We start from the raw sequence: 24,766 nt of genomic DNA on the forward strand, positions 1-24,766 counted from the left end.
GAATCCCAGACAAGTCACTCAGATGGGCCTCTGGTTCATGCCCTGGGGATTCATGCTCCTGGTCCCACTGGGAGTGGGCCACAATAAGAGGGCAAGTGAAAACCAAGAGAAGTTGTACCGCAGTCTGCATGAGCTCTCGGAGCTGGCAGAGTCAGCGGGAAATGCTGGCACAGCACTCCCTCCTTGGACAAAGACCGCAGGACTCAGGGCCCTCAGCAGGCCAGAGAGGGGAAAAAAGTGGCAGATGCCCCACCCGAGGTTACCTAAGGCTGGTTCATGGGCACGTGGGAGAGAGCTCAGAGGACTCCCGGGGTACTTAGCTGACTTCCTGAATTCAGGATGCACGTTCTGCAACGTTAATCAGACCAAATCTGTACAGCTGCTTTTGTTTGTTGTTTGAACCTTCCATGTGGCCATTTCCTTTGAGTTAGAGGTAGATGGCAAGACTGTGGGGGCCCAGAGTTAGTCTCAGAAACACACTGCATTTTACGGTCTTCTCTGAGCTGGGTGGGCTGTACCAGTGACACAGATGGGAGAGAACAGGGGTTTTGTATGACGAGAACCAAGGCCATCGAGCTGTAGCTGAAGATGCCGCCTTACATGGCAGCTCTACGGTGGAAGTCCCCTGAGTTTCCCATGGAGGACACGACAGGCTTCACTTTCAGTCTGTGACTTGTCCTGACTTGAAGGCTACTAGAGCTCAAGTCAGAGCTGCCCCGGGTTTAAAATTAATGAGGTAAACCTGTTCCCTTGTAGGGGCCAATCGGAAGGTTGGAGGTTCAAGTCTACCCAGAGGTGCCTCAGAAGAAAGGCCAGGGGATCTATTTCTGAAAAATCAGCCATTGAAAATCCTGTGGAGTGAGCAGAGTTCTACTCTGACACACCCAAGGCTGCCATGACTTGGGAAGGCGCCAGCAGCATGGATGAGAGGGTGATTCCTCTTTCAGCTGCTGGGAAAAACCACCTAGATTTCACTAAGCACGTGATACATCATAAAAGCTTCTCCATCTCCACACCCTCTTTTCTACCCTGTGAAAAAATGACATACTTATACCCTTTCACATAAACCTCCATCAGCTTCATCTTTCACAGCTTACTTTATCCTGACGCCACCTACAAAATATCTAGAAAGAAGAGGTGGGGGAAGAGGGAGGAAAGATAGGGAGCATGCTGCGATTTTCTTGGCAGATCCTGGTGGAAGGGCTCTTAATAGAAGCTTCACTCTGGACTGGGTTCATTCTCACTGATTCTCAATTTCATTCACTTATTCACTCAGTTATTATTTATCAAATATCCAGTATTCGTAGACATGGAGTTGCTGGGTGTTGTGAATGGTTCAGGACTGAACTACTAACCGAGAGGTTGGCAGTTCGAATATACCCAGAGGCACCTTGGAATACAAGACTGGCCATCTGCTTCTGAAAGGTCACAGCCTTGAAAACCCTATGGAGCAGTTCTACTCTGCACATGGGGTCACCATGAGTAAGAATGAACTTGATGGCAACTGCTTTTTTTTTTTTTTTAATGCCCTAAGCACTGGATTTGGTTCCGGGAATTCAGAGAAAATACACCAATGACTCCGTCCTCACAGACCTTACAGTCTAGTACAGGGCAATAAGTATGCAAAAAATTTGTTATTTGCTCTAATGGAGGTATCTATCAGGGACAAGGAGAGCAGAGAAGAAATGTCAAGATGACTTGGGGGAGCTAGAGAAGGCTTCTTCAAGAAAGGGATGAAGTATAAGTATCCTAGATCATTCCATGCGGAGGGGACATGGAGGTGAGAGGTGTGGAGGTGAAAGAAGCTTGACTTCTAACACCTACTCCTGCCTTGTTGCACAGGCTAGACCCACTCAGTCGCCCTAAATATTCCAGTCCCAATCTTCCCCTGAGCACCATAATGTGGGCCAGCACGAAGTCTGGTGGACAGAGGAGCTTTCTGTGAGATGTATTGGATTTCATTTCAGGAGACAGAAAGATAAGCTGATGGCAGGGAATCACAATTTCCATCACCCCAGTGGTTGGCAACATACAACATCCAAAATAATCTACTTGTTGTTGAAGAGCATGAGTCAGCTTCAGTCTAGGCTCCAAGCACGCAAACATCTAAGAAGAAAACTGGCCCAGATGCAGAGGGATAGCTTCTTTTACCCCACCCACCCGGAGTCAGGATATGAGTCCTCAAAGCTGTAATTTACAGCGTCCTGTCCTTAGGAGCAACACAGCACGTGCCCCACACACCTCTGTCTTCTCCGTTGACTATCATACCAAGAAAGGCTTGTGGTTAGGTAGTAAAACTGAAATCATGGAGGGAGAAGGAAGGTATTGACGGACTTACCTATGGTTCCTGGCTTTCCAGTGACATTATTTCGTGGTAAAGGTTTTCTTTGCAGTGGTGTAGGTCTAGGTGGCAAGGGTTGGTGGCGAGTGCCCGGGATTATGGCTAAGGAATTATATTACAGACAGAGCCATCATGAGGATTCAGTATTCAAAACCCCAGATTTATAAAAAGAATTTTTGTTAGCACATTGATATATGGGAAATACATCCTCTAATTATAGATAAAAATAAGTATATTTTTAATCTACAATTACGTACTTGAAAATATATTTTAAATCTGCCTTTTGAAAAACTCTATAGAAATCAACATTTTTATCTGGTTTATGTAGACTTAGGGAACTCTGGTGGTGTAGCAGTTAAGTGCTACAGCTGCTAACCAAAAGGTCGGCAGTTCAAGTCCACCAGGAGCTCCTTGGAAACTCTATGGAGCAGTTCTGCTCTGTCCTGTAGGATTGCTATGAGTCAGGATCGACCTGACGGTGCCGGGTTTGGGTTTTTTTCAGTACGTAGACTTAACGGTAGCATTTTTAAGCTCCATTATCCACAACTGCCTTGACTTTGAGACTGCTGTTTCTTATACCGTTTTAGCTTTACATCTTTATGTATACCACATCTCCTTTTCGGAGTGCTCCACCCCATCCTCCAACTCTTATATAGCTATAATTAGACAAATACTTTCATGACTTCTCAAGTAATGACACCAAAGTAGCCCTGAAGGCAGAAGTGAGAAGCCTGTGCCCATAGAGAGCGGGATCACCAGGAACGGTTGTGGTGGTCACGGGCTGCACAAGGGCATCTGGCTGAGGCGGTGCAAGTGAGACTAAAGTTTAGCACCCACCCTCCTAACCCACCCGTGAGCCCTAGTACAAGGCTGCCAGCCCGGAGGAAGGGCACATTTATCTGACTGGAAGCGCTTTGTGCAATGCTGGTAAGGCGAGGGATGCCTGGAGCATTTCACCTTAACCCAAAATTCTCTTGAAGTCTCATGTTACCATTTAAAAATTCATTCTTTCTATAGTAATATATGTTGGTTTGAAAATCTTTCAGTAAAATTGGCAATCCAGGGAAACAACCTGTGGCTTTACATACTTCCTGGGATAATCCAGTGTGCGTGGTGTTGGTGTGGTGTGGTGCGGTGCGGTGCGGTGCGGTGTGGTGTGTGTGTGTGTCTGAGGGAGGCAGTGCTGGCGCTGATAGGATATAGTGTGTTGCCCAGATATAAAGACACCAGAGTGGGTCTCACAGTATCCCTTTAAAAAACAGAGTCCTTATTTGATGCAAAGATACTCTGAGTCACCAGCTTCGTAATTTTGTCCTATCACAGACAGCTCATCCTAAAATCAGAAATATAAATCATATCAGGCAAAATTATAATAAATTTCACAAGAGGAAAACCTTAACATGACGAAAACTAGAACCCACAATGACTCTTCAACACCTGTCCCTCTTGGTCCCTCAGAACACTACAGAGAATAATTATTAAATTGGTACATGTTAGAGGTTCTTATTAATATTTAACTGCTCCATACAGCATTTTCTATTCCCCCCTGAAGATAACATTTTGGCGTTTCTCTAGCAGTACCATATACTATTAGCAAGGTTCTGACTCTTTGGGGGCCATGTGGATGTTGGTGTTTTTGTTGCAACAAATGATACTGCAGTTAACGTCCAAGTTGCAGAGCTGAGCTGCTGGAAGGGAGTCTGCAACTGATTCCTTACCTGGTCTTTTGGTGGAGAGGGCTGAGTCCACTGACACATTTCTACTAGCACCAGTGTCTCCAGGGACGGGCTGCTGGACCCCTATGAACAGAAATGATGGAAGGGAATAAATATATAACAAAAACATGCTAAACTCTGACGGTCGGTCAGGTCATCAGTGACAATATGCATCCTTTGTAGAGCATGACCACTCTGTTTTTGTGCATAGACATTTTAACTGGCTTTTACCATCTGGATATAGAAAAAACTCAAAACATTACATTTACTGGCTTTGATTATCTTCTCTGAAGAAGTAGCATTTGATGGTGGATCGTGGTTTTAACTTCATTTTCCATGATGTTCTCCCCCACCCCCCATCCTATGCTGCTTTCCTGGGTGTTGTTGCCTCACCAGGCAGGTGATAGGCCACCTTTTGCCAATATTCATGGGTACATTTTGTGGTTAAAACCAATTCCCTCTTGCCCTGCCCCCCATAAAAAAAAAACCTTAGAATTACAATGTATTTGGGTTTATGCTTAATGAATTGACTTTAAAAATATTCCCAGAGAGGCCTAGGCTAGCAGGCTGGTGAGGTCACAAACTGAATATCTTACCTTTAGGATTTATAGCTTATGTCTGAGCAGGCCTAGAACATCAAGTTACTACTGTAAAAATCTGATCTGAAAATCCCCAACTCACCAGGCCGTTTGGGCACCCGTTGCTGTGGTGTGGGGGAGCTGAGTGTGCCTGGTACCACTTTCTGAGCCCTATATCCCCATAGCGTGGCTGGACCAACACCCTTGCCAGCTGTGGCCATTTAGTCCTTGCACACTGGTGGGGCTTCCTTCACCCCAGGGGCCAAGTATAGGCCACAGGGCTGTAGTTACTTAGAGGCATTGTGGAAAATAAGAGAAGGATGAAAACAACGGGAAGAAGACTGTGCTATGTGCTATGCCACTTGGTGCTTAAGAGGCAGGCTTTGGAGCTGGGCATATGTGAGTCTGAATCCCAACACTTTCTAACCTTGAGACCCTGGGTGAGTTGCTCAATCTCTCCGTGCCTTGGCTTCCTCATCTGTAAACCACGGATGATGTCTCTCACACAGAAGAGTTGTAAGGATCAAATCAGATAATGAGCATGTAAGGTCCTTGCACAAAATACTATGTTTTTTAAGGGCAGGGAGATTTGGAGAAAAGTTAGAAAGAAGGATCTACTGAAGGCACACACAGCCTTCTAGAGTACAGAATAAATTTTTTTACCCTCAAAAAAATAGCAGTAAATCGAATCTCACTGGGTGAGTTTATCCCAATGACACAAATGGGAGTATTTCCTGTCCCTTAAGGTATTCATGGAGTAACCACCATGATGGGCCACTGTCCCTGGCCCTATAACTACTGATAGTGGGGCACAGGGAAAAGACTAGTAAGCTATTTGCCTTCTCTTATTTTCCATAATGTCTCTAAGTGACTACAGCCCTGTAGCCCTACGCTTGGCCCCGGGGTAGATGAAGCACCACCAGTGTGCAGAGACTAAATGGCCAAGTATGTTTGTCCAGCCATGCTGCGGGCATATAGGGCTCAGAAAGTGGCACTAGGCACATGCAGCTCCACCACACCACAGTAACGAGTGCCCGAAGGGCCTGGTAAGTTGGGGATCTAGGAGCCCTGTAGAAAATCCAAAATTTTACAGGGTTACTTTACCAATTAGACCAATGATATGAATTGTCCTGGACTCTTTCTAATTAAGGGAGAAATTAGCAGAAACTGGGTATTTTCTGTTACTTTTTGTATACTTGGATACAGAAGCATCATACCGTTATAATCCTGAAATGTAACTATCCAAATCAATAAAGTATGTGCTGTCATTGCTGTATGCCATGGAGTCGATTCTGCTCATGGCACAGTAGTTAAACGCTTGACTGTCAATTGAAAGGTCAGTGGTTAGAACTCATCAGACAGGATAAAGACATGGCAATCTGTTTCTGTAAAGATTACAGCCTTGGAAACCCTATGGATCAGTTCCACTCTGTTCCGAGGGGTCGCTGTGAGTCAGAATCAGTAGGGTATCAGCTGCTAAACTGGGCATTCTTCAGCCTTTGTTGTTGTAGTTGTTAGCAGCTGTCAAGTTGGGCCCCAAGCTCACGGTGACCCCATGCGCAACTGCATGAAACACTGTTCCTGCACTATCCCCATGATTGGTTGAGGACTTGACCATTGTGATCCACACAGTTTTCACTGGCTGCTTTTTGGAAGTAGATTGCTAGGAAGTAGACTTCTTCCTAATCCATCTGAATCTGGAAGCTCAGCTGAAATTTGTTCAGCATTATAACAACGCACAAGCCTCTAATGACAGAAGCGTGGTGACTATGCATGGGGTACGTTGTCTGGGAATTAAATCTGGGTGAGAATTCTACCATTGAACCATCGGTGCCCCCAACAGGTAAAAGCCAGTTTTGTATGGAAGTGTTGGGAAGGATCTGCAAAAGGCAGCCTTGGGGCTCAGTGGACAAAGTGCTGAACTGGGGGGCGGGAGACTGAGCTCTAGTTCTGGCTCTGCCTCCATCTAGCTCTGGCTGAGGCACATCAACAGGGCAGCAATGTGAGTATCAGAGGCATGGAAATCAGTCAAGCGTCTGTTGCCCTACATCAGAGCAGAACAACCGAAAGCCAGAGGTAGCCTAGAGGCAATGGGAAGAAAAGGAGGAAGCCAGTGAGAGAGATGCTGCTGAGAAAGAATCCCCAGGAGTTGGCATCCAATTAGCCCGTCTGGCTGAGGCTGTGACCTGAATTCCTTTGCCCTCAGGCAGGATTAATTAATGTATTGTCCAAAGGGCAGGGTAGGCTCTGGAAGCAACCATGACTTTGAGCTTCAGAATGAGCCCCTAACTGCCATATGGAAACTCTCCAGAAATCTCTGGGTTTGTATAGTTCATCTCTTAGCAATTTATTGTCAAAAGTGAACTAACAACTTGGGTATTTTAACCATAGTAACAAAAATCTTTCAAACAAACACCTTAGACTGGGAATCAATTTTCAAATGTATCAGAGAGTCCATTCCTGATGACCAAAAATAGGGTGGCATTTACAGATGATTGGTCTCTGCACCCCTGTCCCCAAATCTTAACACCTGGCTAGAAAGCCAGAGGAGAAAGAGCCAAAAGACTGGAGGATTTAGCCACAGCCCAGGAAAACACATTCCTCAAGTTGGAGGAGTCTGGTTGTCAAGCACACTCAACGCAGGGACAGTAAAGTGTATGTGGTTTCCTCATTAGGATGTAGAGAAGGGAGTCTGGGGATTCAGGTATTTACTATAACTGTCAAACCACATGGGCCAAAGCGGTTTCAAAATTACACTTTGCCTGGAACGTAATGGGCCTTCAATAAATATAGGAATAAATGAAAGAATAGTTGTTCAGTTCAATAACTTCATTCCTTAGGGAGAAGGCACAGAGTTCGGCAAACTTTTTCTGTAAAGGACCAGATAGTAAATACCTTCAGCTTTGTGGGTCATACTGTCTCTAGTGCAACTACTCAAACTGCCATTGTACTGTGAAAGCAAGCTGTGTTCCAATAGAACTTTATTTACAAAAACCAGGCAGTAAGCTAGATTTGGCCTGTGGATCGACCCTGGTCTAGAGCATGGCTGGTTGCATCTCTGCAGTCAAGGATCAAGGAAGTTCTGATATGTAGACCACATCAGTGGAGACAGATTTCTAGAAACCCTGGAAAAGCAAAGTGCTGGAAAAAAGGTTCACTTAAAACCTCAACCTCCGAAGGCTACTTTCTAATCTCGAGGTGGAAGAATATTTATATGCATAGGTATGAAATACACATGAAGTATGAATAATAGCTGTAATGATGTTATGAAATAATAAACTTGGCTCAAGATGGTTTAAAAAATTTCTGAGCTTTACAGAATCATTGCAAGGTCCCTGGGTGGCACAAACGGTTTGCATTTGATTCACCCAGCAGTACCACAGAAGAAAAGGGCTGGCAATCGGCTTTCATTACAATTACAGTCTAGAAAACCCTATAGAGCTGTTCTACTCTGTAACATATGGGGTCACCATGAGTAAGAATCAACTTGACAGTAACTAACAACAACAGTAAAATCATTGCAAGATCTTTGTAGAGGCCCCAAGAGTCAAGGGTTCATAGTCTTAAGGCCTCGGAGCCTTTTTCTTTTTTTTCAGTCTTCCAAGAGCACAACCTTAGATGGCCTAATACTGTGAAGGATATATCCTATAAATCTTAACCTAATCTTTTGCCAACCAACTTTTTCTAATGTAAAATGTCTGGGCTGAAAAAATTCAGTAAGAAAAACTATAGAAAAATATATGTGAGCTGTATCATAAAGACAAATATTTTGGGCAAGACGTCAAAATTAGACATGGATCAGTTGACACAGAAGTGGTGTCTCATTAAGACTGATAGGCTGACGAATATCGTGTTTAGCACTTCCATCTACCTCCTAGTTAGTTGTGTAGTGCTTGAGATCTTAAAAGCTTGAAAGTGTCCATCCAAGGTGCAGCAATTGGTTTCTATTCACCTGGAGCAAGAGAAGAAGGAGAGTCAAGAATAGGAGGAAGAAATGGAAAGCGTGGCTAATTGCCTCCATGAATGACTGCCGCCTTTGCCATGAGATCAGAAGAACTGGATGTGCCTGGACACTATTACTGAATGTTTTGATCAAAGAGTCTACAAAAGAATCTTGATCAAAAGGGAGAAAATGCAGAACAGAGAATTTCAGAGTTTCTTGGAATCCAGACTTTCTGGAGTCATGGAGGCTAGATGAATCCCTGAAACTATTGCACTGAAATAATCTTTAAGCCCCAAACCAAAAATATCCCCTGATATTTTTTTCTACCTCTTAAGATGATCAACCATTAGTCAATGTTCAACCATTTCAAGAGGTGGCATATGATCAGGAATTGATGGCGTTGAAGGAGGAAGTCCAAGCTGCTCTGAAGGCATTGGCGAAAAACAAGGCTCCAGGAATTGACGGAATATCAATTGAGATGTTTCAATAAGAGGTGCTCACTCATCTATGCCAAGAAATATAGAAGACAGCTTCCTGGCCAACTGACTGGAAGAGATCCATACTTATGCCTATTCCCAAGAAAGGTGATCCAACCGAATGCAGAAATTATGGAACAATATCATTAATATCATACGCAAGCAAAATTTTCCTGAAGATCATTCAGAAACGGCTGCAGCAGTATAGCAACAGGTTGGTTTCAGATGAACCCTGGCTGAAAGCAGAGAATACCAGAAGGATGTTTACCTGTGTTTTATTGACAATGCGAAGGCATTCGACTGTGTGGATCAGAACAAATTATGGATAACATTGCAAAGAATGGGAATTCCAGAACAACTTAATTGTGCTCATGAGGAACCTTTACATAGATCAAGAGGCAGCTGATCAGACAGAACAAAGGGATACTAATTGGTTTAATGTCAGGAAAGGTGTGTGTCAGGGTTATATCCTTTCACCATACCCATTTAATCTGTATGCTGAACAAATAATACGAGAAGCTGGACTACATGAAGAAGAACGGGGCATTCAGGATAGGAGAAAGACTCATTAACAACCTGCGTTATGCAGATGACACAACCTTGCTTGCTGAAAGTGAAGAAGACTTGAAGCACTTACTAATGAAGATCAAAGACCACAGCCTTCAGTATGGATTACACCTCAACATAAAGAAAACAAAAATCCTCACAATTGGACCAATGAGCAACATCATGATAAACGGAGAAAAGACTGAAGTTGCCAAGGATTTCATTTTATTTGGATCCACAATCAACAGCCATGGAAGCAGCAGTCAAGAAATCAAAAGATGCATTGCATGGGTAAATCTGCTGCAAAGGATTTACAGTGTTGAAAATCAAAGATGTCACCATGAAGACTAAGGTGCACCTGACCCAAGCCATGGTATTTTCAATCTTATCGTATGCATGCAAAAGCTGGACAATGAATGTTGAAGACCAAAGAAGAATTGACTCCTTTGAATTGTGGTGTTGGCAAAGAATATTGGATATACTGTGGACTGCCAAAAGAATGAACAAATCTGTCTTGGAAGAAGTACAACCAGAATGCTCCTTAGAAGCAAAGATGGTGAGACTGCATCTTACATACTTTGGACATGTTGTCAGGAGGGATCAGCCCCTGGAGAAGGACATCATGATTGGTAAAGTACAGGGTCAGCAGAAAGAGGAAGACCCTCAACGAGGTGGATTGACACAGTGGGTGCAATAATGAGCTCAAGCATAACAACGATGTAAGACGGCACAAGGCTGGGCAGTGTTTTGTTCTGTTGTGCATAGGGTCGCTATGAGTTGGAACTGACTCGACGGCACCTGACAACAAGATGATCATATGATTTTTCTCCCTTATTCTGTTTACGTGGAAATACACTAATTTGTGTACATGTTCAACCAACCTTGCATTACTGGGACAAGTCCCACTTGATTGTGATGTATTTTTGTGGTAAACATGAAAATGTGCCACCCAGGACTCCCTTCAATGTTCTCTCAGCTGAGGCTGACCCTGAAGGAGCTGACGGCTGTACTTCACACTCTGCAGCTGGGCAACAAGTCCTGCTTTGAAGGGGGATCTCGACAGGTGGACAATAGAACATACAATAGGTACAACAAATCTTGGTTGGGGTGAAATAGGGATAGGGGAGATAATGAGCATAGTCTTGCCTACCCATGCCTACCAGCCCATTAAATTCAAGAAGCTCTAATATATCATCTTTCCATAGCTAAACTGGATGATTTACTATTATAAAGATGACTTCGTCTACTCAAGAAGGTAATAAAAACACCAAACCTATTGCTATAGAGTCAATTCTGACTCACAGAGCCCCTACACAAAAGAGCAGAACTGCCTCATAGAGTTTCCAAGGAGCAGCTGGTGGATTCAAACCACTGACCTTTCGGTTAGCAGCCATGCTCTTAACCGCTGTGCCACCAGGGCTCCAGAAAGGTAATAGATACCAGCTACAAGTACAGATACAAGTACAGGTACAAGTAGCTCTGGGAAAATATTTATATCTTTGATAAGCTAAAATTTATTAATGCTTCCAGTTCCCCTGTTAAAGGTGGTTAGCATTTTTCTAGTGAGAATCTATGCTTAATTATATGAAGGTTAATGGTTTTTAGTTTGATCATTGCTACTTTTCTTGTTCTTTCTTTTGCTTTGTTGACATCTAAATACTTTTTTCTATTTCTACTGATATAACCTCCAGGGAGTTACTTTGAATATTAAACACATTGCACCCATATTCCCCCCTAAAAGTATCTTAGAGAAAGTGGCTCCATTCAGAGACAGATTGTGTCTGAGAAACTGTGCAATGCTTAATCTTACAGCAGAGAAGAATAAAAGGAGCAGCAGAGCACAAATGGAAACTGGAATGCTTTCTTGCTTTTCATGAGTCAGGAATTTATAGTATTGGCCTCATTATTTGGTTAAAGAGAAGTGAATTCCTAGAACTTCAGACACTACTTCAAGTAAAACTACAAAAACTATATTCTAAAACAAATCAAAATTATTTTTAGATAAATACCTTTAGGAGTGATTCACATCTCTCATTAGAGAATCATCATGGGCTGATTAAGTGTATATATGCATTAAATAAATTTCAATTTTCATGCTTTTACATCAGCAAGCACAATGTTGATACCATTTAAAAAATATTTCAAGGGGGTTAGAAGCTGGCGAAAAGGACACGAAAAGAGAGAGTGGAAGGAGAGAGCAGGCTGTCTCATTAGGGGGAGAGTAATTGGGAGTGCGTAGCAAGGGGTATATGGGTTTTTGTGTGAGAGACTGACTTGATTTGTAAACTTCCACTTAAAGCACAATAAAAATTATTAAAAAAATATATATTTCAAGGGAAAGGTGTAATCTCATGTTAAAGGAATGTAATAACTACCATTTATCTGCCTGGTGAGTTAGGTGTTTACACTTTGGCCAGACCAATGTCCTAGTTGTGTGTATGATGCCTAATCCCAGAGATCCAACTGGATCACTTATTTAAGCTGAATCATTTGGGAACATATTAATGACTGTGACTAGAGTGACTAAATAATCTCTCTGATGAAATCTACTTCTTCTTGTTGAACCACCATATTCCAGATTGCTAATAAATACAAGTCTTTTGAAAAAAAAATTGTAATAGTCCTTGTGAAATTATAACTTGAAAACCAAGTAATTACAGTTTCAAAGATCAAGCCTCTGTATGGGAAGTGTTTTGAGATTAGGGAAAACAGCTATTTTGATTAATTTTGTTCAATAATTCATATTTAACCAGGATCTTTGTAAAAAATCAAGATTTTATGTGGTAGTTAATTTAGCAGACTGGGTTTAGAAAAATTCTTCTTTAATGTTTTCACAGACATTTGAAGTTTTTATATTGGAATGACTTACCGTTTTCAATTCCAGTTACACTAAGAACTTCCAAAACTAGTAAAAAAGAAATTGAAGTGTGAATTTAACAGAATTGTAGAGACTAAATCATTACATTTATAGTTTTGATAGGACCAAAAAGAAATAAATTTGTAAACATTACCTGTTTTCACTCCATTCCCTTTGGGCATTCCACTGGGTTTGGGTCTAAGTTTTACAGTTGTCCTATTCGTAACTACAACAAAAAAAAAAGCGGGAAATAAATCACTCAAATATTATCTCATTAAAACTTTGCAGCCAAAGAAAACAAAACTTCTCAGAGAATGTCAAGTCACTTACTGGGGAATAAAAACACAAAATGAAACAAAATAGAAAGGAAAGCTTACCAAAAAATATTGTTCAGAATATAGAAGCTACAATTCTAGTATAAAATTTATAGACTTGAGTTTGGGAACAGAGACCTGAATTTGTACTCTGAGTTAACTCTGGGCTTCAATACCTGACTTGAAAAAATAACTGGCAAGGAAATATATAATTGTAAGCGAGCAATAAACTTGCTTCATTTATAAGCATTAGATACACTCCAAAACGGAACTGAAGAAACATGGTAGGCGTAATGAGAAACCAAAACCTGAAGCGTATTTATTTGCCTGGACTTTAATTCACAACTCGTAGCTTGGTGGTCGTTTTGAGGAGTCTCTAAGTATGGACGTCCCCTCATGACAGTTCTGGTGGAAGTCCGTCACTGAACACAGTAGTATGTTGAAACTATTTTAGTGTATCTTCTGCTCTCTAGAGAATCACAGGACTACCTGGAACTTTAAGAAACCACCTATTTTATCCTCCATTTAGAATACACTTTAAATACAAACAGTAAGTATATTTCAATTAAGAGTGCAAGGTCTGGAGTCAGACAGCTTGGATTTCAATCTATTTTCTAGCCTTAGCTTCTTCAACTTGCTTTTCATGAGTCAGGAATTTATAGTATTGGCCTTATTATTTGGTTAAAGAGAAGTGAATTCCTAGAACTTCAGACACAACTTCAAGTAAAACTACAAAAATCATATTCTAAAACAAATCAAAATTCTTTTTAGATAAATATCTTTAGGCGTGATTCACATCTCTTTTTCATTAGAGAATCATCATGGGCTGATTAAATGTATATATGCATTAAATAAATTTCAGTTTTAATGCTTTTACATCAGTAAGCACAGGGTTGATACCATTTAAAATATACTGGGCACATGGCAAACATTCCATCATTGTTAGCCATTTTTGTTATTGTTTCATTATTTTGGAGAACCGTTTAATATAGCCAGCCACACCTTAAGCTCTCAATAGCTATCATGATACAAAAGCCACATGGCCACACATTTATTTATAAAAGATTTCTGTGTGTAATTACCTTTAAGAACTGGAGGATTACTGCAAAATATACGAGCTCCCCATAAGTAAAAGATATAAAAAATTATTTGTTCTTTCTTTCATGTGTATGGAGAGCTGTTCACCAAGAACATTCATTCAGAAGCCAGCTCAATCATTTAGAACTTTAAGAAGACTTCCCAGAATCACAGCAAAAAGGGGCAGAAAACATCACGAGGGTCTTTAATCTTGCTTGTGCTTCCGTGTAGGAGCAAATTACATGAATCAAATCAACTCCTGGAGGTTAACTTTAAACAACCTCCAATGAAGGAGATCCTGTAATCTTGGTAAAAAAAGTAATCTTGGTAGAAGGTAGTAAATTTAAAATATTTCCCAATGTATAATTATTGTTTTATTTTTTGCTGTTTACAACCTGTAAAATATGTTTTACCTCTACAGGAATCAAGTAAAAATATTCCCTCAGAACAAGAGTCTTTTTATACTGAAAGAGACTGGTTTTTTTAGAAGATAAATAACAATTGACAGTAAGTAGTATCCTATGCTATCACTATAATTGTCGTGGAAAATTGAAATTGCACACATGTACATGACTTAGAGAGTCCTGGTGGAGCAGTGGATAAGAGCTCGACTAGCCAAAAGGTTGGCAGTTTGAATACAAAAGCTGCTCCTTGGAAACCCTATGGGGCAGTTCTACTGTGTCCTATTCGGTCGCTCTGAGCTGGAATCAACTCCATGGCAATGGGTTTGGCTTGGTTTGGGTATGACTTATACACAAACACTATTTTTAAAGTACTTCTATACCCCCAAGTTCCTTTGATACTTCCTGAATTTCTGAATTCAACAATCCTTAAAAATCTTGATCAAGTTTTGTCACTTCTCTGGGTTTGTTAGTGCCTCTGATCCTCAGAATTTCTGTACGGCTTTTATTACACTTAGGATATATATCCCATTTTGCATTTTAGGAGCCCTTGTGGTACAGTAGTTAAAGAGCTCAGCTGCTAAACAAAAGGTCAACAGTTTGAACCCACCAGCTGCTCCTCAGGAGAAAGATGTGGCAGTATGCGTCCATAAATATTTACAGACTTGGAAACTCTATGGGGCAGTTCCACTCTATCTAAAAGGGTTGTGATAAGTCAGAATGGACTCCACATCAGTGGGTTTGGCTTTTTGGGTTTGGTGCGTTCAGTTGTTTCAGTACATGTTATACCTTCCCTAGACCCACTGGTTACTTAGGTCATCTGAGAAAAAGAAACAACTTACCAGGTTTGATCTGTGATCTGTCAGTTGGCCTGGGCCTCACAGGAGTCGTGTACAATCTGTGTGGTGCTGAAACAGAGGAAGCACTTCATGTTTAATAACTGAGGCTCTAAAACCCACCAAATGGATGACTTAGCACCCGAGGGACCAACAACTCATATACTCTGCATGGAAGTAGAAAGAATGTTCTGAAACCTCCAATTACGCACTCACGCTAAAGGGAAATAAAATAAGTTAAAATATTTATGACTGGAAATTAAAAATGTATGTGGGCAGAGTGAGGTAGGTCTTTTGTAATGTGTGTTACAGATTATTGTGTTACAGATTAGTCAGCATTTAGTCCATGTTTTTCAAGAGCATTCATTTTGCCAAATGGTTGCTTAACATGGTAAGCACATATCCACCCATCCATCAGCCCACCCATCCACCCACCCACCCACTCATCATCTATCCATCCATCCACCCACCCACTCATCCACCCACCCCCCACCCACCCAACCCCACCCATCCACTCCCCCACCCAACCACCCAACCACCCAACCACCCATCCACCCATCCACCCATCCACCCATCCACCCATCTGCATATCTCAATTAGGAGTCACTGTAGGACACTATTTTGTCAAAGAAAACAAACAACTTCAAAGGCAAAAAAAAGAAATAATGTTAGGTAGGGAAAATTAGAAACATATGGTCTCTATAAAATATCTCTGCGTAAACTCTGAAATGAATGAATGGTCACATTTGGGCAGTGTTGTAAACCTAGACGTTGATAGAAAATGGCTTCAGGGGCCCTGACCATCAAGAGAGGGTGAGCATGGAGCAAGAACCCAGACAAGCCCTGAGACCATCATGCCATCTTGTTACTTCCTGGTCCTGTTATCCAGGGCCTGGCACGGTGACTAGCACTGTGAGGGCCCAAAATGAAGACTTGTTCAATGAATAAATAAATGAATGGTCGTTGTAAGCAGACAAATTCTTGAGAAACTCTGCTGAGATATTTTTGCTTCATATAGTTTTAAAGTGTGCATTCATCCTGGAATTGGTCCATCCCACCCGGCTCTCCACTGCCTCCCTCAAAGCATCACACTTCCTCCTGCTGCTAACTGTCTTGGTAATGCTTTCGCTAGGACTGGAAAATTTTTTTCTTGCAAATGATGTAAGTAGGTTATATCGTTTCAGTGGTTTTGTTCACACATTTGAGTGGTTATTTGTATGACCATAAATCAACAATGCCTGTGCCTACCAAGTTAAAAAAAAAATACACCTGTGAAATAGGTCATAATGTGGCTCATTTAGAAGCTTCCAATGTAAAGACTGTGATGTGTAGAATTTTGCCATGCTTCAGGCCAAAAACAGCAGACTTATGCTGACATTCTCTATAGGCTTAGATGGACCTTACAAAAGGCAAAAACCAGAGTGGGTAGAGAAACTGATGTTATAAAAAATTAATTCTCGCAGACTTGAAAATGCATGACGATGATGGGCAAATGTTTTCCTTTAGTTTTCTTTGAGGGTGGTAGAGTCCCTGTCAGATTAATCCATTCCAGCTTTTCATATAAACTCCTTTCAATGTTAGATTCTAAAGCCAAAAACCAAACCCACTCCCCTCAAGTCGATTCCAACTCATAGAGACCTGGAATTCATTAGATTGCTTTTAGTTTAAAAAAAAAAAAAGCAAAGATCATGGATCTTATTAGGCTCATTCTAGAACACAGATGGATTTTAAAACTTTGTACAAAAAAGAGAATTTCAAACAACAAAAAAATTATTTTTCTAAAAGGGAAACTTTGAGCAGAGCACAGAAATAATCAGCACTATACTCCAAGGCATGAGATCACAGTGTTTTGTTTTAGGTTTTTCCACAGGATTTACTTAAATCTAGAAGAAACTTTTTACAAAAGAGCTGAAGTATAATTTATGTTTAGCCTGTTAGTTACCCATACACCTCACCATCACCAAACAACACATGCTCTTGAGAAACCTGCTCTAGGGCTTCAAATAAAAAATATATATATACTAAAAAAAGATGAAGGAGCTTTGTGACAATATAAGTAAACATTATCTCCACATAGTTTTTGGTGAGCAATAATACAAATAAATAAAAATATGACTTCATACTTAACTATCTGTAGAAAAAGCTATTTTTAAAAAACATTAAAATAATATATGAAGATAACATCAAAAATAAGCACCCAGGCATTACAGGGGGAACTCCGTGAAGGGCCCACACGTTCTGCCTAGTATCAGGAAAGGCGAAGGAGGACACAGCTCTACCTGTGTGGATTAGGGGCCAGGGGGCTGAAAGCAATAATCAAAATGTCCTCCCATGCATCCGGCTAAGTGATTTCTGTCATGGGTTGAGATTAGAAGGTAAAAGAGAGGAGCTTGAACATTTCAAGGTTTCAGTTGCAGTACTCTACAGGGACGTTGTTGTCTTAGAACATACAAGTGTAAGGGCGTCACAGAGGAAACTGGAGATGGCACTAGCGGGCTCCCACTGTAATAGGTAATCTAGGTGCAAAGTTTTCTCGGAGCACTTCGGCCTCATAGCTGAGGCCTCGGGACCAAAAAGCCCCATAGGTTGTCGTGCATAAATGGGGTAGAGTGCAAAGAGCAAGACAATTTGGCATCTCTCTCCAGTTGTAGCAGGCTGGCTTGGGCTCCTACTGCCTGGCCTTAAAACAACAAAACAAGCAAACAGTGAATGTGACCCCCTCTGTTCAGAGCTCAGACACACGTTTGTGAGGGCTGGGCCTGAGAGTGGTCCAAGTGACACACAGCATGCCTTTCTCATGTTGACCCTCTGCTCCCAAGCAGGCCTATTGGAATGGACCAAGTTGTGGATACTACTTGTATTTCTCAAGAAGGAATCTTTCCCAGGATGTCCTTTGTCATTTCATGCAAATGGGTCTAAAGACTGAAAAGATCTTTAGGTTTAAAGACTTAAAGATTCTGACAAACAAACAAACAAACAAACAAAAAAACAATCCTGTTGTCACCGACTGGATTCCGACTCAAAGCGACCTTATAGGGTAGAACTGCCCCCCAAGGTTTCTGTAATCTTTACGGAGAGAGGCCCTAGTGGTACAATGGTTAAGCACTGGGCCGCTGACTGAAAGTTTGGGGTTAGAACCCACCAGCCGCTCTGCAGGAGAAAGATGTGGCAGTCTGCTTCTGTAAAGATTTACAGCCTTGAAAACCCTAGGGGGCAGTCTACTGTGTCCTATAGGGTTGCTGTGAGTTGGAATTGACTAAACCGCAATGGGTTTTGGATTCTTTACAGAAGCAGGCTGCCACATTTTTTAAGCACTGCACCACTAGGGCTCCCAGATGCTGGCACAAGCCCAGAAAATTGTGAATCCCAAGGCAGCACAGTTTAGGCTCAGCTTCAGCTAAGGATCCGCTGCACACAAGAAAAAATCATTAAAATACATCATGTAAATATGCCGACAATCCATATATAATGATACCACAGCCCTGATATAAATCCAATAAGCTGTGAAACTCATATCTAATCAAAACATGTTTTAGGAGGTTTGGTAAAAATTCCACATACACTAGTAACGGTGACTATTTCCATTAAAGAATGGAAAAGTTAAAATGAGGAAAGAATAGGCTTGTGATATTTCCCCTAAATTCTGAAGTCCATAAAATTCTAAAAAGCTGTAATCTTCTTCTCATTTGGCAACCAAACCTGAGCTGAATAAGTGTCTTTATTTACCCTGCTTATTGTAAATATTTATTTTGCTGCAAAAACATTAATGTGTTTGATTATGAAGAATCTCCCATTAAGCCAGATACTAAAGAGATTTGGAAAAAAAAAAAATAGCAGAAAGAAACATACAAACATCAGGGTGGTGTATGGATATGACACGACTGACCATCTGTTGTTAATTGGTGAAGCTGGTAACTCATATGGGGAGTGGTGTCATTATGTTATTCTTCTTACTTCTGTGTATATTTTTAAATGACCATAAAAAAAAGTTAAACCAAATAAGACTTGGAAAATTTAAAGGTACTTTCCTGTAATACACAGAGTCTATTCTCTACAACGTTTATTTAGAATAAGTCTTGTATGTAATAAGGATTAAAATTAGATGTCTTTTATTGATGTCATTTCTTCTTCTTATTTTAAACTTCTCCCAATAATTTTTTCCTCCAATTAGAACTGATGATGGCTAAAATAAACGTATTTGTATTCTAACTTCTTAAATTTTATTTAATTTTTTTTTGGGGGGGGGTAGGAGACATCCTGCCATCTGGTAGAGGTAGAGCTGGGCAAAAGGAGTCATTTAGAGAAAAAAAGAGAACTACCCAAATATGGAAAACCCACAACTGGCTAAAGATGCATTCACTAATCAAAGCTAAACATAGTTCAACTGTTAGTTTCTAATGCTTGTGGTCACTGGTACCGAATCTAGGGACTGTACGGAATTTAATTTTAGACAGAAAACTCAAATAATATCAATATATTAATGACAAAATTGTATCTGATAATGTAACTGAAGATGAATGGCCCTAATTTCCACTCTAAATTCCCCAGGCAGTAAACACTTTGAGCTCAAAGTCAAGTTCTCTTTGTATACTGCAGCAGCAAGGCTAGCTCTCCGCAGATACTTTGATGGGTACTGTGGGTATCAGAGCCCACAGAGGAGAGAAAAACACAAAAAGGGAAGCCTTCTGAGTGTGCAAAGATGAGATACAGCTGTACGTAGGTGAGTTCACTTTTCAAAGTCGGGAACCCCAAAGTAGGAATGAGATTAGGAGATCTCAGAGAAAACTTCTCTAGATATTCAAATGTTAAGTGATCATTAAAAAAAAAAAAAAAAAAAAAAAAATCATTTTCTTAATAGTTTCTTTTTTTAGCCACAATAACCAACTGTCATGGAGTCGACTCAGACTCATAGCGACCCCACGTGTGTCAGAGTAAAACTGTGTTCCACCTGGTTTTCAAAAGTAGATCTCCAGTTCTTTCTTCCAGGGCACCTCTGGGTGGGCTCGAACCTCCAACCTTTTGGCCAGTAGCCTAATGCGTTAACCGTTTGCATCACCCAGGGACTCCCAGACCACAATGTCAATCAATGTATTTTGTCCAGTGGGGGTGATAAGACAGAGGAAGGATGGGAGGGAGAGAAAGAAGAGGACGATGGGAAAGAGAAAAAAATAATAATAAAAATTCTTATTTACCAGATGTTAAAGGAATGAGGCAGATGAAAGCCAAGCAAGAAAAAAAATGGGAGCTTTCATTTTTAGTTATCGGTATTAAGCAACCAACCACACATTCAAGAGCAGAGTTCTAACTAAAGGACTTGTCTTCCCTACATTCAACTAATACTCATATCACGTTTTCCGACTTGGCTGATGTACTGCACCTATGAAATGAGAAAAATCAACACATTCGCCATGATGAGAAATTACATCCGGAAAAGAAAATTTCTTTCCTGATTAAAAACAAATAAGGAAAAGTTACTCTTCAGAGGTAAGAAAGTGGTATTACCCTGAGTTGTCTTTGCCAATTCAGTTGTTCGTGGAATCTTAGTTGTGAAGTGCTCTTGGGTGGCGTGGTCTGATTCTGCTGGGGAAAAGCACAGCAAGACGGCTTGTTTTAAATAATTATCTTTATGAGCATGCCAAAAAATCATACTTCCTTCTTCCCCATGCAATGATAAAACAATAAATACATTAAAATATACTAAACTTTTTTTTTAAACATTATAATGACTCTGATTTATATTTGGTGCCTTCTTACATTACTATTGTAATAAGTATTATAAGGATCTCACTGTGCTCTTGTGGAACCTGTACATAGACCAAGAGGCAGTTGTTCAAACAGAACAAGGGGATACTATGTGGTTTAAAATCAGGAAAAGTGTGTGTCAGGGTTGCATCCTTTCACCATACTTATTCAATCTGTGTGCTGAGCAATTAATCTGAGAAGCTGAACTATATGAAGAAGAACATGGCATCAGGATTGGAGGAAGTCTCATTAACAACCTGTGATATGCAGATGACATAACCTTGCTTGCTGAAAGCAAAGAGGACTTGAAGCACTTACTGATGACGATCAAAGACTACAGCCTTCAGTGTGGACTATACCTCAACATGAAGAAAACAAAAATCTTCACTACTGGACCAATAAGCAACATTATGATAATGGAGAAAAGATTGAAGTTGTCGATGATTTCATTTTACTTGGATTCACAATCAACACCTTGGGAGGAGCAGTCAAGAAATCAAACGATGTATTGCACTGGGTAAATTTGCTGCAAAAGATGTCTTTAAAGTGTTAAAAAGCAAAGATGTCACTTTGAGGATTAAGACCAAAGCCATGATGTTTTCAACAATTTCATATGCATGTGAAAGCTAGACAATGAATAAGGAACACCGAAGAAGAATTGATGTATTTGAATTGGTGAAGAATGCTGAATATACCACAGGCTGCCAAAAGAAAGAACAAATCTGTCTCGGAAGAAGTACAGCCAGGATGCTCCTTAGAAGTGAGGATAGTGAAACTTGGTCTCACATACTTTGGACATGTTATCAGGAGGGATCAGTCCCTGGTGAAGGACACCATGCTTTGTAAAGTAGAGGGTCAGTAAAAAAAAAAAAAAAAAGACGACTCTCAATAAGATGGATTGACACAGTGGCTGCAAAAATGGCCCAAACATAGTAATGACTGTGAGGATGGTGTAGACTGGGCAGCATTTCATTCTGTTGTACATAGGGTTGCTGTTCGTCTGAACTGACTTGATGACACCTAATAACAACAAATAAGGATCTTCTAATATATGCATGAATTCCTCTTAACTGTCTTTATGAATTATCTTCTTCATTTCTCCTCCCTATTCTATAAATTTCACAAATAATTTAGATGAGGTAGAAAAGAAATTGATTATATGAAAAGAGATATATAAGAAAAAATATTCTTCTATTTTCTTCACATGAAAATCAGAGGCTATGTTTATAGTGTTGACATAAGGACATATTTCCCCTGACAAAAAAATAAGTAGAGCAACACTTTCATTCCTTATTATCCTGAGATCATTGTCATAGAGACACAACAAATTACATTGTTCGCTTTGCATACACTGGATCCAAGGAAATACTTGGTGCAATTAATATATTGAAATATTTTTCTGCCCTGCTTTATTCTTTTGATTCTGTTCACAAGAGAGATACTTGTGACAGTTGACAGGTGATGGTTCTTCGTTTTATAAGTCAAGGGACATTAAAAAATAGAGAGCAGAAGTTAGATAATTATTATGTCTAGTTTCTTGGAAAGTCCTTTTGACTTCGCCATCACGGGAGGTGTTGACTTGGAGGCCTAAGCTAGGCTAGATGAGCATTAATTACCCATTAATCAAGGTGTATTTGTACATTCAATTGTAATTTTTTCCTTAGGAGAGCATTTCACTTTAAAATGGTCAATAACTTCGTTTCAGCAGATGCATGCAAAGGATGGCTTTATTGGAAAAGGGAGGAAAGTACAGGCACTCATTTAACCATAGCCGTATTTTTTATATGGGATGTAGGGTGGACAGGGCAGAGGGGCCAACTAACAAGCCTGGAACTCTTGTTTTCCAGTTCATTGTCAGCCAAGAGATGGGCAAATGGAAGTTTCCACACAGAGAACACGTTCCTGCTGAACTCCTTAAAAGCATGACAAGCTCATTCCAGTCCACTTTCCTGACTCATTCATCCTCGTTTCTCCAGGCACCCCACCAGTTCCTCAGATTAGTCTAGTTGTCATTCCCTGCCCTGGGCCTGAGCCTCTTTCCCATTTTGTGTCTTTAACCTGAAAGGCCTTTTGCATCCTTGACTCTTCAACTCTCACTCCAACTTGAAGGCTCAGTGCAAATGTCACCTCCACAGTGAAGCCTTCCTTGATGCTCCAGGTAGTTTGCTAGCTCAGCATGTTGCTGTTTTCTCTATTATGCTCACCATATTGAATAACACTGGGGTTAATCCTAGACACACTCTGATAACAGAATATGTGAATTCCAATCTGGATTCTGACACTAATTGTGTGACCTTGGCCAAATTTTAAAAACCCAAATAATATAAGTGTCCGTATACCTTAGTTTTCTAACCTGTAAAATGGGACAAGGAAAAGAATCTATCTCACAGAAATGGCATGTGGCTTAAATGAAAAATGCATGTAGCACATTGGCTGGGACAGAGGAAGTATTATTGTCACTAACTCCTGTCATCATGGTGAGCTGTTTAGGGTAAGGACCTCGCCCTTTTAGCAACTTTTTTTTTGTTTTTTGGAACTCTCATTGCTTAATATTATGCTTAGCACCCAGCAAGAAGGGTTCAGTAAATATTAGATGACTGATTTTTTTCCCCCAAATGGAGTTTCAACTGCAAAGCCAGTTCAAAAGCAACAGAAAAGCACAGCATTTACGTACTTTTGGGAAATTTTTTCCTTTTAGAATACTTAGGGTTTTTCTTTTATTTTTTCCTTTAGATGAAGGTTTACAGAACAAACCAGCTTCTCATTAAACAGTTAGTACATATGTTGCTTTGTGACATTGGTTACCAAACCCAGGACATGTCAACACTCTCCCTTCTCAACCTTGGGTTCGCTATTATCAGCTTTCCTGTCCCCTCCTGCCTTTTAGTCCTTGCTCCTGGGCTGGTGTGCCCCTTTAGTCTCATTTGTTTTATGGGCCTGTCTAATCTTTGGCTGAGGGGTGAGCCTCAGGAGTGACTTCATTACTGAGCTGAAAGGGTGGCTGGGGGACATACTCTTGGGCTTTTTCCAGTTTCTGTCAGGCCAGTAAGTCTAGTCTTTTTTTGTGAGTGAGAATTTTGTTCTACATTTTTCCCCAGCTCTATCCAGGACCTTCTGTTATGATCCCTGTCGGAGCAGTCAGTGGAAGTAGCCAGGCACCATCTAGTTGTACTGGACTCAGTCTGGTGAAGGCTGTGGTAGTTATGGTTCATTTCAAACTGTTTTTTCAAAATTAAAAAAAAAAATTTTTTTCATTTTATACTGAAAAATAGCATGACTATTAGAACAAATACACACTTAATGCAAAAAAATCAAGTGATACACATATTTCTTATAACGTGAAAAAGAGACCCTCTGTTGTCTGGAAACAATACATGAACAAAATGTATATATGGCTGTTTTAAGGGCAATTCCTAAAATGTGGCTCCTCACTGGGCTGAAATAACAAAACAAAATTTTACCCTGAGTGGTCTCTAGCTCCTCTTGACTGGGACTAGGTGAAATCATGGGTATAAAAGGGATGCCCCGTGTCTCTAAAGGAGCTGCAAAGGAAAAATACAGAGGTTGTAAATTGTTAGATTGAAAAGCCAGAACCAGGCTGGATCGGTACTGCACGAGACACCTTCATGTGAAATAGAAAACCAAACACAAAAACATGAAGTGAGCCATGGAGAAGAAAGTGTACACAGAAATGTCAGGACAATGACTGTGGAATATCAGAATAATGGTTCTCAACTGTGTCTCCACCAGGCCACATAATAAATGACATTCTGTGGTTGACACACCCTATGAGCATACCCCATTAAGATGGGATGTTAGTTAGACACAGTACTGATATGTTAACTGTAGCTCTACCCTTCTCTCTCCCAAGCAAGAGAGCATACAACCCATTGCCCATCGAGTCAATTCCAAGTTATAGTGACCCTGTAGGGCAGAGTAG

At 40.6% G+C, this 24,766-nt stretch overlaps 1 protein-coding gene across 18 annotated transcripts in view; it reads right to left on the reverse strand.

The window, feature by feature from the left end:
• ABI3BP (ABI family member 3 binding protein) overlaps window positions 1-24,766 on the reverse strand; it is a 301,406-nt gene that overhangs the window by 33,171 nt on the left and 243,469 nt on the right. For 15 of the 18 annotated variants that reach the window (XM_049858519.1, XM_049858510.1, XM_049858515.1 and 12 more), the window contains 7 exons: window positions 24,288-24,368; window positions 20,587-20,664; window positions 15,091-15,156; window positions 12,611-12,682; window positions 12,469-12,504; window positions 4,060-4,140; window positions 2,339-2,443 (listed from right to left, as the gene is read on the reverse strand). In XM_049858519.1, the coding sequence (XP_049714476.1) occupies window positions 2,339-2,443; window positions 4,060-4,140; window positions 12,469-12,504; window positions 12,611-12,682; window positions 15,091-15,156; window positions 20,587-20,664; window positions 24,288-24,368 (519 nt within the window). The remainder of the gene's footprint in view (window positions 1-2,338; window positions 2,444-4,059; window positions 4,141-12,468; window positions 12,505-12,610; window positions 12,683-15,090; window positions 15,157-20,586; window positions 20,665-24,287; window positions 24,369-24,766) is intronic. The other 3 variants (XM_049858508.1, XM_049858520.1, XM_049858505.1) reach the window with 2 other exon arrangements.

This window comes from Elephas maximus, chromosome 18 (assembly GCF_024166365.1).
Source record: "Elephas maximus indicus isolate mEleMax1 chromosome 18, mEleMax1 primary haplotype, whole genome shotgun sequence".
Lineage (NCBI taxonomy): Eukaryota > Metazoa > Chordata > Mammalia > Proboscidea > Elephantidae > Elephas > Elephas maximus.